Source organism: Hemitrygon akajei, chromosome 8 (assembly GCF_048418815.1).
Source record: "Hemitrygon akajei chromosome 8, sHemAka1.3, whole genome shotgun sequence".
Lineage (NCBI taxonomy): Eukaryota > Metazoa > Chordata > Chondrichthyes > Myliobatiformes > Dasyatidae > Hemitrygon > Hemitrygon akajei.
The window spans coordinates 68,177,807-68,194,706 of NC_133131.1; the positions used below are offsets into that span (position 1 = coordinate 68,177,807).

Consider the following 16,900-nt stretch of genomic DNA (forward strand, 5'->3'; position numbering starts at 1 on the left):
CTTACTTCATTCACCACGATCGAAACGCTTAATTATGTCTAGTTTTACGCTAAGTATAACACCCTTACGAGCTCTTTTAGGCTTTTCCGATACCTTAGAACTCATCTTGTTAACGGATGCACAAAGCAAATTGAAATAAAACACAGATGCTCACAGACAAGTGTTTAAGCTCGATTGCAGTTCCGGGGAAGGAGCTTGGCTGCCTTTTTTTTCATAAAAGTGAAGACATTGGCTAGTGAAAACAGATAGCTAATATAGGTCTTTCGTAACAGTGAACTGTCGTAAAGCGAACATGCGAAAACAGGGGCCACTTGTATTTGTGTCCATAAGTTAGATGTTCATAACCTGGGGGTGGCCTAAACTGGTGCATTTATGGGGAGGAAAGAGAAGATGATGAAATTGAGTTGCAAAAGTGTTGTGAGATGTTAATGCAGCCTAAGCTAGGAAGGCAGGAAGAAACAAAGTCACTTATTTATTCAGAAATGTGGCTTTTGTTAGCAAGGTAAACAATTATTTATGGTGAGCCAACACTTCGAACAACCATTTATCAGTATGGCTATTTCCACAATGGCAGGTGGAATGTTCAAAATTTGGAGCTACTAATGTTGAAAAATGGTAACATGTTTCCTCATCAGGATGATGTGTGCTTTAGAAGGAAATTTGGAGGTCTTGGTATTCCCACATGCCCACTGCCCTTGTCCTTCTAGTTATGAGCTTAATTATAGATGTGATATTGGTTAGTTACTGCAGTTAATCACATATATGTACATACAGCATAAAGGTTAAGGCAACACTGAACGTGAAGTGAATGTGATGCCAGTGAAACAGACAACTTCATCCTTGATATTTTTCCAAATGTGTAAATATACTGGAGCTCCTGTGCTCTCTGTGTCCAGTTTGTTCAATATAATGATATTTTTGTAGTTGGTGGCATAACTGTAATTTACAACTGGTTTTAAGTGTCTGGTCATCAGTTTGCTGATTGTATATTTTCTTTGTTTTAGGTCCAGGAACCTATTTAAATGTATATGAATCAGAATGGAAAATAAAATCTGGAAGGGACTTCATAAAGGTGATTATGTTTCTGGTAGATCACAGCATGCCATTGTTGTAGTTAATCAGAGTGCAGTTATCCAGGATGTCTACATGAATGCATGTAAATTACACTGTAGTTCAAAATCTATATATTTTTAAACTTTTTAGACTTGCATTGTATAGCTTAAACAAAGTAAGAATAGCATATGTACACTTTAGTATTAAAGTCGTGAACACGGCATTTATTTGCCTGACCAGTTTACAGATCCAGATGTGATAAAATGATGAACTCTTGTGGAATTATGTTTAGAATTTACTTTCATTGGAGGACCCTCATCCTCAAACTAAAACAAAATGTACCAAATTCCAAAATTGGAAAATGTTCTGTTGAACTGTCAGCTTAAACAGAATGTAGTGCAAAATGTACCTAATCAAAAGAAAAGGGACCATGAACATTGGTATTACTTCCGTAACCCCGTTCTGATTTCCAGGACATAAAACTTCATTTGAAGGTGAAGCAATTTGTTGCAAGAATTTGTCTAATACGTGTATCTAGCTTGTTCAACCCATGCTCACTTCTTCCATGCCTGCACTTTCAAGGCATCTTGCTTCCCAAAGTCAGCTCCTGATTGGTAAGACCCTATGGAACCTAGAACCTTCCCCCAAAAAATGGTAGGTCCTGCTTTCAGAAATATTTGGACTACTAATGAATTATTCCCCCCCACCCCGCCACCAGCTGCTATGAAAATTGTTAATCTTTCAATGTCTACAAATGCATGTAGCAAATACACAGAATTTAACATTCAGCATGTCTTAAGCACATTGAAGTTACCAATTCGATAATAGATTCAATTCAGTTAGAAGTGGAAATTATCTGGAAGTTAACTTATTCCTTTCCATGTAAATGAGGTGGAGTCGCTGAACGGTGCACGTTCAGAACCAGTGTTTTGCAGAATGACAAATTGCTCCTTTGAGGGGAGTTCAACATTGGAAATCAGTGAAGATGACAGCAAAGAAGTTGTTTTAGGAGGTTTGAGGTTTTCATATTTACATGGATATCCTTGGAAGTAATTTAGATTATCAGTACGATGCTTATTTAGAAAACAAATATTGAGATGGATATATTCAGTAGAAAGTCAGTAAAAGTAAACTCTGCTCTCATTATGTAATGCAGTAGGTTTGCCATGTCTTCATGTTCTTGAAATCTAGTGTTTTATTCCATTTAAACAATTCTGTGCCCATGGCACACTTGGAGTGTCATTTCTTGCTCTGTGTCCTGCTTGGATTTCTGTAGATCCTCTATTAGTTAAATTGGACTGCATTAGTGATCGACTATACACTAAGCTTTTATATTTGTTTTTGACTAACAAACAAATATATGATATCCACAGAACATTGAATGATAGTAAGATATTGAATGTGTCATATACCTAGCAAGGTTTTTCTGTTGCATTTATTAACTTCCAGTGCAAGCCAAGGCACTATGTCTTCTTATCTAATGTCTTGAGCCTGGATGTGCCTGGATTGAGATAGAAAGCTACTCTCACAGGCCAGCAGCATGTTCTTAGCAATACCATTTATTTCTGGTCGAGAGAAGAGAAAAACTTTGTGTTAATATGAAGTAATACAAATGGGTTTAATACCAGAATTAGGAACATGTCAGTGCAGGTGATCAGCCATCTGCTTTTCACCTCTGGCACAAATGTAAATCCACTCCAGAATGAAGAGGTACAGATTTTTTTTTTTAGCTATAAGGGTTCTGTGTGAAATAGTTGATCAGTTTCTGAGCTGCACTAGGGACTAATGCTAAATTACACTAATTTGTGGTATAATTTTGAATGCCATTAGAAAAGGAGATGCAAGTCCAGGCATATGGACTGGTAGGAGGACTTCCACATTAACCTGGAAATTTTAGTATTTTTCTTTTAACCTAACACAGGATGCCAAAAATGAAAAATACACCATCTGTAGCATTGTCTTTCTTGGATTAGTAGAAATTGATTTTTTTTTTAAAATGTTTATCTAATGAAAAGATGTATTTAAGTCTTCTTGGCATTGTCTTAAATTTATATTGGAGGAAAAATAAAAGAAAATTGTAGGATGTATCCAGCGGCACTGAGACTGATCTTTTTTCCCCCCCACCCTTGTCTTGCCTTAACTTGAAAATGGGAATTGCAGGTTGATAGCCTTTTGAAGGAAAATACAGTAATTACCTTTGTTTAATTAGATTTATAATTGGAATATGTCTTTTGCATTGTAAGTTGATAATTAAACCAATTGGCCCAGAGCAATTGGAATTTACCTTAACCTGTTGGCAGCTCAAGAATTAACAATTAATGTATTAAACAATGTTTATTAATAGAATAACAGCTCAGCACAAATGAACCATCTATTTTGCACCAGTAGTGCCTTTAAAAGTACTGAAGAACTGAGATTTCATAACCCAATCATCAAGTAACAAGCTCAGCGGTTTTTCAGTCCCTGAGAAAAATATTTATTTGATGACAACAATTGAGTAGTGCTGGTGTACACATGCATCATGTATGAGTGGATATTTATTAATATGAACATCTTCTAAAATGTGCGAAGAGCAACCTGTTCCTCTTCCCTGTTTCTGTAGTGATTGGGGAGATAATTGGAGGCCATTAGGAGAAAAATTGGTTGGATGGGACAGGTGACATTATTTCTGTTACTTTTGTGGTGGCATGTTTAGCTGATCACTTGGTATTTTAGCTCAACCCAGTACAAGTTGTCAAAGGATTGGTAGGAATTCTATTGTAGTAATCCTAAATTTCTATCAAACAATGCAGGATAGCATTAATTTAGCAATGAGTTGCCTTTTTGTTAGGCAATATTGTCAGTGTTTAAACAGCTTTCAGAATAACACTGCATTTAAATTGAGGAATGTTGTTTAAAGTGAACACTAAAAATAGGTCTGAAGGGAAAATTTCATGACAATATTGATGATCATAATCAAAGCAAAATCCTGCCCATTTGAAAATATTTCAGTTTAACTAATGAAGGTGATCTGAAAAATAATATAATCTTGAATTTAAATTACAGTGATTGTGAAATGGAAGTTAGATACATATAAGAAATGCAAATTAGATCTTAAGTGGCAATCAGTAATTGAATCTGTAATCAATCTAGTAAAAAGCAGTTAAGGTCATTTCTGAAAAACAATACTTTGTGGTGGTCTCTTGCCCTTTGTCGGTGAATGGGGCCAGAGCAAGGGTTAATCGACGCTGATTGTAGATTTGGACTCTAATTCAGGTTTATGATGATGTGTTCTAGTTTCTAGTTCTAATTCTGTTCACTCCTTTTTTTGTTACTACTTCTGAGCGATTTTTGAATTGGGACAGACTGCAGATAATGAACACTGAACTGAACTTAAATATGCTTTTTGATTTTGTGCTTTCTGTTCGGTGTTTTTGCTCATTTCATTTTGGTGCCATTTGTGTAGTTTTGTTTTGTGCGTGGGGGTGGGGGAAAGGGGTTTGATGTTGATGTTATTCTTTGAATGGGTTGGTTTCCTGGTTCTTTGTTTCGTGACTATCTGTGGGGAAGACAAATTTCTGGGTTGTAAACTGCATACATACCTTGATAAATACTCTCTGAATCTTTGAAATAGAATTAGAAATGTTTAGACAGATGTCAAACTTTATTACCCATGTCTACTGGGTAAAGCACATTTGCCACAATGTTCAACTGGAGCTCAAGAACAGCTTCTCCAAGTGTATTCTGGTTGAACCAGTTCAGACCCTGCCTGTTTTCTGTGAAACTGAAAGGAGAGGTTAGATTTCAGTAGCATTAGTGCCACTTTTAAGAACCCCAGATAACTGTTCTTTTTTCAGTGAACATAAATCTTTGTTTCTAAGCTGTGTTTTCTTTTAAATTATCAATGTACCCCCAAATTTCTTGCTTTTACAAGCTTAAGTAATAGTTGGAAAACTTGTTTCCTTCCAGTAATTAGAAAAATCAGAGCACATGTTCATATCTTTATATTTTTACCAATTTCATTCTTAATAGCACAATAATAATATTAAAGTGGCATGACTGCTGCAGAAATATTTCTTGCCTGTCAGTTGCCATGTATAAGGTTGTTCCCAGAGCTTGTATTCCAGTTTTCTCAGCATTTTAAACATAGCATCTCAGTCCTGGCCTTTCTTTCCAAAATTATACACAGCTATTTACATTTTATGTTTGCATGATTTTAGCTGATGTGTATGTTCTTAAAATGATGGGTCCTTGCAGCTCAGTTCAAGACATTATTTTGTGTGGCTGGATGTTTCTTTTAGATTTTTTTGTGCTAGAATTCATTGGTATATGTATTCTTGATTATTGATAAGAAGGGCCAACAGTAGCAGTTATCATGTTGGTCTCCATTTGTGTTCTACTGCATTGGTTTTAAGATTTAAAGCACCAGATTTATGCTGCAGAACATTGTGGCTTATCATCCAGTATCTGGCAAGCCACCTAGACTCATCTCACCAGTTGTGCCCTACTTAGGAGTATGCTTTTTCTTCTGAAATGCTTCCAGCTACATCTTCTGATGGGAGGCCAGGCCCAAAGTTCCCATCTGGTCAACAATAAATAGTGCAGTACAGAACTTTTCCAACTGTAAGTGATTGACTCTTCCCTAAAATAGAGATATCAGTTGTGATTGAATGGCAGAGCAGACTTAATGGGCCTTGTGGCCTAATTCTGGTTTTCTATCTGATGGCTTTGCGTATGAGGTTGAGAAAGTACAGAATTTGCAGAAGGATTTAGATAGGTGAATGGGCAAAGAAGTGGCAGATGACATACAGTGTAGGGAAGTGTGTGGTCATGCATTTTTGTAGAAGAAATAAAGGTGTGGACTATTTTCTAAATAAGGACCAAATTCAGAAATTAGTGATAAAGGGACTTGGGAGACCTTGTGCAGGATTCCCTAAAAGCTAACTTGCAAGTTGAGTCAGTGGTAAGGAAGGCAAATGCAATGTGTTTCAAGTGCACTAGAATATAAAGGCAAGGATATAATGTTGAGGCTGTATAAGGCATTGGACAGACTGCTCTTGGAGTATTGTGAGTAGTTTTAGGCCCTTATTTAAAAAAGGATGTGCTGGCATTGGAGAATTTACATAGGAGGTTCATGAGTATGATACCAGGAATGAAAGGGTTAATGTATGAGGAGCATTTGATAGCTTTGGGCCTTTACTTTCTGGAGTCTAAAGGAATGAGGTGAATCTCACTGAAACCTATTTGGAGAACATATTTCCTTTAGTGGAGGTTTCTAAGACCAGAGGACACAGCGTCAGAATAGAAGAACAGCTCTTTAGAACAGAGATGAGAAAGGACTATCTTTAGTAAGGTAGTGAATCTGTGGAATTCATTGCCACAGAGGGCTGTGGAGGCTGTCATTGGGTATATTTAAAGTGGAGGCTGATAAGTTCATGATTAGTAAGGGCATCAAAGATTACAAGGAGAAGGCAGGAGAATGGGACTGAAAGGGATAATAAATCAGCCATGATGGAATGTTAGAGTAGACTTGATGGGCTCCTTTTCTTATGGTCCTATTTTTATTCAACCTCGTGATGTTCCAACCCCATGTTCAGCTGATACTTAGGTAATTTGGATCCACTGCTACTCACGTAATACTTTGCTTGATTTGAAAGGAAGATTTAAATGGACTTCATGACATTTTAGGTTCTAGATGCTTGTTTCTGGGGTCACCACTGTTTATGTGGTCTGCTTCTGGTGTCACCAATTGCCACACCCCAAAATCTGCACATTCCCATTTGTACTTGAAAACAAACCAAAACCTCTGAGAGACAATTCAGGGTACACAAACATTGTATGAAGTGCTTCCAAATCGAAAGGGTACATTTGATCCTTTATTGTGAAACCAGCAAAGACAAATGATCAAGAGCGATTAAACAAAAAAAAAGTTAAATTATATCCAAAACTAACAAAGTTAAGTTTCAGATATAACAGTCTAACTTGCAGTCTAATAGTGATATTGGCATTCAAAGAGTGTAACTAAACAGTCTAAGTGTCCCAATTAACGATCTAATTAGCATCCCAATAATGACATTAGCACAACTAATTAGCATATCTAGGCATTCCAATAACATCCTAATTAGTGGTCATTAAAATAATATCATTACTCTTGCTTCAACCCCTCTCCACTAGACTAAACAACTAAATAAAGACAAAGCATCAATTTGTAACTGTGCTCATTTGCTTTTACCACACCCAATCCATATGACAGATAGCCATAATAAACATGCCATAAAATATAATATAGACAGAAAATAGATATTTGGCTCCATTGGATACAAAACAGATATGTGGCTCCTACATCATTGTTTAACTCAAAGAAGATAGCTCTGCAGGACTACATTTTTCCTTTTAGTTACTTAGCTCTGGAACTCGGGTCCTGATGAAAGGTCTCAGCCTGAAATGTCAACTGTAATCTTTTCCATAGATGCTGCTTGGCGTGCTGAGTTCCTCCAGCATTTTGTGTGTGTTGGTTGGATTTCCAAAATCTACAGATTTCCTCTTTGTCTATGTCTGGGATGGGTTAGGTCAGATGTCTAGAAACTACAAATGTGACACTATTCATCCAGGAACCTCAGCTCACATTAGTGCTGCTTAATCCGGCAGTAAGGCAATTTTTTTAAATGTTGCATAGCATTTGAATAGATAAAAGATAATGTGTAGGTCCCTCTTGAATGGATAAGTGGAAGATAGGCAGACATGAATGTTAGCCAGTTCATTTGTCTTATGATCTGAAAGAGTCGGTTTTTGCTGACTGCCAAGGGTATCTTCTGGTACACAGTCATAAAGTTGGTCCTATTGTTTGCATCATTGAGGGAAATTGAACTTGTTTAAAATCTAACCAGAAATCTTAAGTTTTAAGATAGCTGCAGTAAGGATTAGTATAGACCTTGTGGGAGACTATTAAATTGGAGCAAGGCAAATTACGGGAGAATTGGGCAGGAACTAGGGATAGTTAATTGGGAACAGCTGTTTTTGGGCAAGTCCACATCTGACATGTGCAGTGTGTTTAAAGACCAACTGCACAGAGCACAGGACAGGTATGTTCCAGTAATAAGGAAGGACATGGATGGCAAAGTAAGAGAACCTTGCATGTTGAGAGAGGTAATGAATTTAGTCAGGAAGAATAAGGTATTGTAAAGCTTACGAATCAAACTTGATTATAATGGAGGCAGAAGAGAACTCAAAAAGGGAATTAGAAAAGCAAGGAGAGGCCATGAAAAGTTCTTGGTAAGTAGCATTAAAGAGAATCCAAAGGTATTCTATACAAGAACAAGAGGATAGGACGAGGGAGAGGTTAGGACCTCCCAAGGATAAAGGGGGGAACATTTTCTTGGATGCAGAGGATGCGGGTGAGGTCCTTAATGAGTACTTTACCTCATTATTTACCAAGAAAGTAGATGTGGAAGATAGGTGCTGAGCGAATTGATAGGGTAGGGCATTTAGAGGTAAAGGAGGAGATAATATTGAGTTTCTTAAAGAGTATAAAAATGGATAAGTCCCTGGGGCCTGATGGGATATATCCCAGGTTATTGAGAGAAGGAACAGAAGAGATTGCTGGGGCCTTGACCAATATCTTCATGTCCTCTCAGGCCACAGGCAAGGTCCTGAAGGACTGGTGAATAGCTAATGTTGTTCCATTATTCAAGAAATGTACTAGGAATAATCCTGGAAATACAGACCGGTGAGTCTCATGCCAGTGGTAGGGAAGTTACTGGAGAGAATTCTAAGGAGTATGATTTGGAAAACCATCACCTAATAAGGAAGCATCACCATGGCTTTGTGTGGGCACTTCATTGAGGTTTTGACAAGATGATTGATGAAGGATGTTGTCCATGTGGATTTTAGTAAGGTGTTTGACAAAGACCCTCATGGGAGGCTTATCTAGAAGATTAAGGTGCATGGGATCTATGGTGAATTGGGCATTTGAATTCAGAACTGGTTTGCCCATAGAAGAGAGGGTAGTGGTCAAAGGGTCTTATTCAAGTCTGTCATTAATGGTGTTCTGCAGGATCTGTACTGGGACCTCTGTTTTTTGTGATGTACATAGGTAACCTGGATGATAATATAGAAGGGTGGGTTAGTAAGTTTGCACGTGCAAAACCTTGGTTGGACCCCACTTGGAGTACTATGTTCATTTTTGGTTACTTCATTACAGGAAGGATGTGGATGCTATAGAGAGAGTGCAGAGGAGATTTACAAGGATGTTGTTTGGATTGGACAGTATGTCTCATGAGAATAGGTTGAGTGAACGACCTTTTCTCCTTGGAGCGATGGAGGATTAGAGGTGGCCTGATAGAGGCTGATAGATGATGAGAGGCATTGATCGTGTGGATAGCTGGAGGCTTTTCACTAGGCCTCAAATGGCTAGCATGAGGGGGCATAGTTTTAAGGTGCTTGGAAGTAGGTACAAGGAGGATGTCAGGGGTAAGTTTTTCACACAGAAAGTGGTGGGTGCATGGAATGCACTGCCAGCGAAGGTAGTAGAGGTGGATACAATAGGGTCTTTTAAGAGACTCTTAGATGGAGGTTAGAAAACTAGAGGGCTATGCAGTAGGGAAATTCTAGGCAGCTTCTAGGGTAGGTTACATGGTCGCATAACGTTGTGGGCCGAAGAGCCTGCAATATGCTGTAGATTTCAAAGATTGTGGTGGTGTTGTGGATAGTGTAGAAGACTGGCAAAGAGTACAATGGGATATAGATCAATTGCAGATATGGATGGAGAAATGGCAGATGGAGTTTAACCTGGCTAAATATGAAGTGTTGTAGTTTGGTAGGTCAAATGTAAAGAGACAGTACACTATTAAGAGCAGGACTTTAAACTGTTGATGAGCTGAGGGATCTTGGAATCCAAGTTTATAGCTCTTAAAAAGTGACTACAGGTTGAAAGGATGGTTAAAAAAGCATTTGGCATGCTTGCCATCGTGGGTTAAGGTACTGAGTTTAAAAGTCAGTAAGTTATATTGCAGCTTTATAAAACTCTAGTTGGGCTGCATCTTGAGTATTGTAGACAACTCTAGTCACCTCATTATACAAAAGATGTCGAGGCTTTGGAAAGCGTGCAGAAGAGGTTTACTGGGGCTGCTGCCTGGATTAGAGGCCATGTGCTGTAATGAGAGATTGGAGAGGCTTGGGGTTTTTTTTCTCTGGAGTGGCGGTGTCTAAGGGGATATTTATAAGATTATGAGAGGCATAGCTAAGAGTAGATAGGGAGTATCTTTTTCTTAGGGTTGAAATGTCTAATATCAAAGGGCACGCACTTAAGGTGAGATGGAGTAATTTGAAAGGAGATATGGGGGCAAGTATTGTACGCAAAGTGTTGGATGTCTGGAATGCGCTACCTGAAGTGGTGGTGGAAGGAGATACATTTGAGACTTTTAAGAGACATTTAGATAGGCGTATGAATATGAGGAAAATGGAAGAATTGATCATTGTGAAGGCAGAAAAGTGTAATTTAGTTCACCATTTGATTACTAATTTAATTGGTTCAGCAGAGTATTGTGGGCTGAAGGACCTGTTCCTGATTCTATGTCCAATGAATCTGTTATTGCCATTGTAATTTGCTTGGCTTGTGCTTGTTTTGATCCAGTGCTTCAACTTGTTGTCTATAGTCTGTGCAAGCCTCTCTTTTCTGGGACAGGAAGTGGAATGTTTATCTCACTTGCCCTCTGAACCCTAGAGTTCAGTGGTCTTGATGGCATTGTAGTGAGGTGGTTTATCCACAACTGCCTCACTTTTTGAAGCTGAGAAAGCTGGGATCAGAACTTAGCCACCATAAAAGACATGAAAATGTGGTCTGACTTTTTCTTTGATACTTGAAATGAAACAAGTTTTCCAATTATTATTTAGGTTGTATTAATATGAAAATTTTGGATAAATTTTAATAAAGAAATTACTTAGTAACACAGCTTAGTGTCGATAATTATATGTCTCATAATAAGATGTATGTTTACAAAGAGTGTTATTTGATAAATTCATTTTGTAGCTGATGTTGTAAAGATGTCTTCATAAGTACAATTTTCCTGAAAGGAAGTATTAACATGAAGCATTGAGGCACTCCTTTGGACGGGATTGATCATGGATGTTGTGTCCTAGCTGTCATATGCAAGCCAGGGCAGTATGATATGGAGAGCAAGTTGTTGCCCACGTAGCAGGTTCCACCGCTCAGTGCAGCTGATGAATCCAAATGAACAGCAGAGACCAATACAGTTTTGCACTAGCAGCATCGCAGGAGTTGCCAGTCAGCTTTGAACTCAACGTAGGACTGCCTTAGGGACTCCAGCTCCAGTTTTTTTCCCTCGGGGTTCACTCCCAAGCCTTCCCTGTGAATGGGGCTAGTCACAAGGCAACTGAGGTTTGAGATCAGAGTTTTCCTTCTCCTAGATGAGCTGCCAATCACAGCTCACAAGCTCCATCTGCCCAAAGCATTATTTATTATATGAAACCTATAGCCAGCTCTTTTGAGCTTTTTGAGTGTTGCAAGCTGAAACACACACAATTGAAGCTGTTAATAAATTACCAACAACATTGATTCAGTTAAAAAAAAAAGACAGCTTCATATTTGTACCCAGCCTGAGCAGTGTAGTCTTGGCACCTTGCAGCTGTATGAAGCTCTTTCTTTTGCACTCTCTATATTTTTCTCAGTTAAATGTTCTGTAATGTTTTAATAGCTTCCAAATCATTCATGATTGTTTTGCTTCTTGCAAGGAGTACTAATGTCAGCTTATTTAACAAGTCTAATATGTGATGTGCTCACTCAGTTAGGTATAAGACCCGTTTTTGAAGCACTATGTGTCTCCTTTTAACTTATAATGTATATTTATTAACACTGTGCTCTCAGTATGAAAATGGTTCAAGATTTCAGAGTGTATTGCATTAGAATTATACAGCACAGCAGGAGCATTCAAACACATGTTGCCAGTGCAAGCTTTCTGAAAACCTATCTAATTTGCCTACAAGCTTCAAGTGTAGTTTTAATTTATTCTTGTGTTGAGGTTATTATTACAGTCAATTTGATACTCACATCCCAACTGCCTCTGAACCAGTAGCCATTTCAGAGAGGTAGATTTGAGAGTGGCAAAGAATGGTGAGCCAGTGTTATTTTTTAATGTAAAGCAGTCTGCTACCTTTGTGCTAATAATCACTATTACTTACCTTCCCTTTAAATTATATAGTGTTGGATTTGATCTTAATAGTCCATGGCATCCATATTCAATTCTCATTTCACAAATGCTGTTTAAGCTGTGTGATACAAGCTGGCATGCCATCCTTGTTTATCTTCTCCCCTGACACTGGAAGTAGCTACTCCTATTTATACAAGTACATGTCTGATATCTAATGTGATGTTCTGCATGCTGTATTGTATAGTTTAAAACTATAGTTTGGGTCATGGGGTGGAGCTATGTCTCTAGGAAAAGAGCTACAAGGCACTCCTTCCTTCCTTCCTTTAGCCTGCAGGTCACCCTTGGGCAAGGTGTAGCACCTGCTTATCTCTCCCACCGATCAGGATCACATGAAGCCATGAGAACAGGTGGCGGATGGTTGTATGACCAGCTGGTGCATATCACAAATCCTGGTTATGCAACCACTGTTGCCAGGCAGACAATCTCCAAAGGCTATTGATAATGGCTAAGGTCATCTGTCGTGTGAAGGCATGGCAAACTATTTCTGTAGAATTTGCCAAGATCAATCATGGTCATGGAAAGACCATGATCACCCACGTCATATGACACAGCACAAACAAACAAAATTTAGTAAATTTATCCTGTATGGTCATTTTTTTAAAAAAAATTGTATATTTGGATCTCTTCAGTGACTTGAAAATACAAAGTAAATTTATTAAAGTACATACATGTCAACATATACAACCCTGAAATTCATTTGCTCACTTGTTACTAATAAATAGACAATTGAGCTTTAGAGCCCACTCTTATTATCTAGTTTAGAAATTGGTTTCACTAGGATGCATGTGAAAATGTGTACTTCATAGACTTTTGTTGGGCTTTTTATGTAGCTATTCATTTATAAAATTCCAGTTCTTTCATGCAGTGCAGGGAGGAGGAAGGTGGGAGCCTTGCTTTTCCCAATCTTTTTATGAAGTGGAGGTAAGCAAGGGTCCCCCCCCCCCCCCCCCCCCCAACCCCCATCTTAGCTGCGTTTTACAGGAACACCATTGAGAGCAATCTGACGTGTTGCATTTCCATCTGATATTGGAGCAGTCAAGCATCGGACCAGAAGTCCCTACTAAAGAATGTGAGAACAGCTGAGAGGATCGTAGGTGTTTCCCTACCATCCATTGGGGGAAATTTATCGGGAGCGCTGCATTTGCAGGAGGCATAGGCGGTGATGTGGTTCTGTTGGTAAGAAATGGATTTACATCTTTAGAAAGAAGTGACATAGGGTTAGAGAGTGTTGAATCTTTGTGGGTGGAGTTAAGAAATTGCAAGGGTAAAAAAATTCATTATGGGAATCATATATAGGCTTCAAAATAGTAGCCAAGATGTGGGGTTGAGATTGCAAAGAGAGCTGGAAGAGGCATGTAATAAGGGTAATGATACAATTGTAATGGGGGTTTCAATTTGCAAGATGTCGGACTGCGAGAGGGGATTTGTTGAGTGCTTACGGGATGGTTTGTGAGAGCAGCTTGTGCTTGAGCCTACTCAGGGAAAGGCTGTCTTAGATTGAGTGTTGTGTAATACCCAGATCTTATTAGAGAACTTAACGTAAAGGAGCCCTTAGGAGGCAGTGGCCATAATATGGCTGAATTTATACTGCAATTTGAAAGGGAGAAGCATAACTCACATGAATCTGTATGGCAGTGGAATAAAGGGAATTCCAGAGGCATGAGAGGGGAGCATGCCCAGGTGGATTAGAGGAGGATACTGGTGGTGATGATAGCAGAGTAGAGATGGCTGAACTTTATGGGAATAGTTCACAAGGCACAGGATAGATAGCACAGGATAGGCAGAAGAAAAAGTTCTTAAATGGCAGGGGTAGTTAACTGTGTCTGACAAAGGAAGTTAAGAACTGCACAAAAGCCAAAGAAATGGCATATAAGGTAGCAGAAGTGAGTGGAAGTTGGATGATTGAGAAGTTTTTAAAATCCAATAAACAGCATCTAAAAAACTATTAAGGGAAAAGATGAAATATGAGGACAGTGTAGCCAATAATATAAAGCAGGATACCAAAAGTTTTTTTCAGTTATATAAAGAGTAAAAGAGAGGTGAGAGTTGATGTAGGGCAACTGGAAAATGATGCTGATGAGGTAGTAATGGAGAACAAAGAAATGGCAGATGAACTTAGTGGGTACTTTTGCATCTGTCTTCACTATGGAAAGCATGAGCAGTGTGTCAGAGGTCCATGAGTGTCAGGGAGTGGAAGTGAGTGCCATTACTATTACAAAGAGAAAAGTGCTAGACAACCTTAAAGGTCTTAAGGTGGATAAATCACCTGGGCCAGGTGGACTACATCCCAGAGTCCTGAGAGAGGTTGCTGAAGAGATAACGGATGCATTGGTCATGATCTTTGAAGAATCATTTGATTCTGGCATGGTTCCGGGGGCTGGAAGATTGCAAATGTCATTCTGCTCTCAGTGGTTGGGAAAGTCTTGGAGTCTATTATTGAGGATGAAGTTTTGAGGTACTTGGAGGCTAATGATAAAATAAGTCAAAGTCAGCATGGTTTCTGTGAAGGGAAATCTTGCCTGACAAATCTGTTAGAGTTCTTCGAAGAAGTAACAGGCAGGGTGGACAAAGGAGAGGCAGTAGATGTCATTTACTTGGATTTTCAGAAGGCATTTGATAAGGTGCTACACATGAGGCTGCTTAACAAGATAAAATCCTGTAGTGTTACTGGAAAGATACTGGCTTGGATAGTGGAATGGCAGGAGGCAGTGAGTGGAGATAAAAGGGAAATAAAAGGGTTGGCTGCTGGTGACTGGTGGTGTTCCTCAGGGGTCAGTATTGGGCCCACTGCTTTTCACATTGTTTGTCAGTGATTTGGATAATGGAATTGATGGCTTTGTGGCAAAGTTTGCTGATAATAGGAAGATAGATGGAGGGGTAGGTAGTGCTGAGGAAAAGATGGGATTGCAGCAGGAGTTAGACAAATTGGAAGAATGGGCAAAAAAAGTGGCAGATGGAATAAAGTGTTGGGAAATGCATGATATGCATTATGGTAAAAGGAACAGTAGTGTGGACTATTATCTAAATAGGAGATGGTTCAAACATCAAGCATCCAACAGAGGGACTTGGGAGTCCTCACACAAGACTCCCTGAAGGTTAATTTACAGGATGAGTCTCTGGTAAAGAAGGTAATTGCAATGTTGGCATTTATTACAAGGGGAGTGGAATTTAAAAGCAAGGAGATAATGTGAGCCTTTATAAGGCACTAGTCAGGCTGCACTTGTCAACAGTTTTGGGCCCCATATCTCAGAAAGGATGTGTTGTCATTGGAGAGATCCAGAGGAGGTTCTTGAGGATGATTTTGGGAATGAAGGGGTTAACATATGAGGAGCATTTGGCAGCTTTGGGCCTGTACTCACCGGAGTTTAGAAGAATGCGGGAAATCTCATTGAAACCTACAGAATATTGAAAGGACTAATGGGGGAAGATGTTTCCTATGGTGGGGTATCCACAATTGGGGCACACCCTCAAAATTGAGGGGTGACCCTTCAGAACAGAGGTAAGGATGATTTTTTTTTTAGCCAGAGAGTAGTAAATCTGTGGAATGCTCTGCCACACATTATGGTGGAGGTTAAGTCTGTGTGTGTATTTGAGGCGGAAGTTGATTGTTTCCGGATTGGTCAGGGCATTCAAGGATATAGCAAGAAGGCAGGTGTATGGGGCTGAGTGGGATCCTGGATCAGCCCTGATGGAATGGTGGAGCAAACTCACTGGGCTGAATGGCCTAGTTCTGCTCCTATGTCTTGTGGTCTTATATATAAATGACTTGGATGAGAATATCCCAGTAAGTTTACCGGTGGGGGAGCCCATTTGTTCAGATGGATTTCAAGTGACAGTCGGAAGGTGGTGTGTGCTTTCGCGCAGACCGTGGGACCAGCCTGTGAGTTAAAGGTAACTTCAAGATGAGCTCCATTTTATGTGCATACAGGTAGTCCCCAAGTTATGAACATCCAACTTACGGACAACTCATACTTATGAACCGAGGAAGGAGAACACCATCTGCCATTTTAAGTCAGATCGCAATGCCGTCCACCATTTTAAGTCGTTGCCGTTGACACTGTGTTGAGTATTTAACTTTGTATTTAGCTTAAGTTTTTCTTAGTAAGATTCACCCTGACCCCACCCCCCCATTTCGGTCGGCTGGTGGCGCAGTGAGATTAGCGCTGGGCTCGAGAACGGAGGTTTCTGAGTTTGATCCAGTGATAGACCACTCCCATGCCGGGTTGATGTCGATCCAGTGACTCTTGTACTATCCGTGCCAGGTTGATGTCGAGCTCGCAACTCAACCTTGTAAAAAAAAAACACTGCCACCTCCAATTTAAATTTCCACTCAGAATATTGTGGAGGCTCAAATACCCAAACCCAGCACAGCTCCCACTTGTCCCATTTAGCCTGTCTCAGTGCGGTGGTCCTTAGCGACCTCGGGAGCCGGTGCAGCTCGGGACCTGCAGTGTTTCTGTTCCATTGACAGGAAGCGATTGCTATTGAAAATAAAGTGGAAATAATAAAGCGTTTGGAAAGAAATGAAACACCATCAGTCATTGGAAAAGCGTTAGGCTACAGTTGGTCAATGATCGGAACAATTTTAAAGGATTACGGATAAAGTGAGAATAATGGAGCCTGTGGAAGGCCCTGCCCTGATG

At 39.4% G+C, this 16,900-nt stretch overlaps 1 protein-coding gene across 2 annotated transcripts in view; it reads left to right on the plus strand.

The window, feature by feature from the left end:
* LOC140731954 (AT-rich interactive domain-containing protein 2-like) overlaps nucleotides 1-16,900 on the plus strand; it is a 322,272-nt gene that overhangs the window by 195,121 nt on the left and 110,251 nt on the right. For both annotated transcript variants that reach the window (XM_073053964.1, XM_073053965.1), the window contains exon 6: nucleotides 1,005-1,072. In XM_073053964.1, the coding sequence (XP_072910065.1) occupies nucleotides 1,005-1,072 (68 nt within the window). The remainder of the gene's footprint in view (nucleotides 1-1,004; nucleotides 1,073-16,900) is intronic.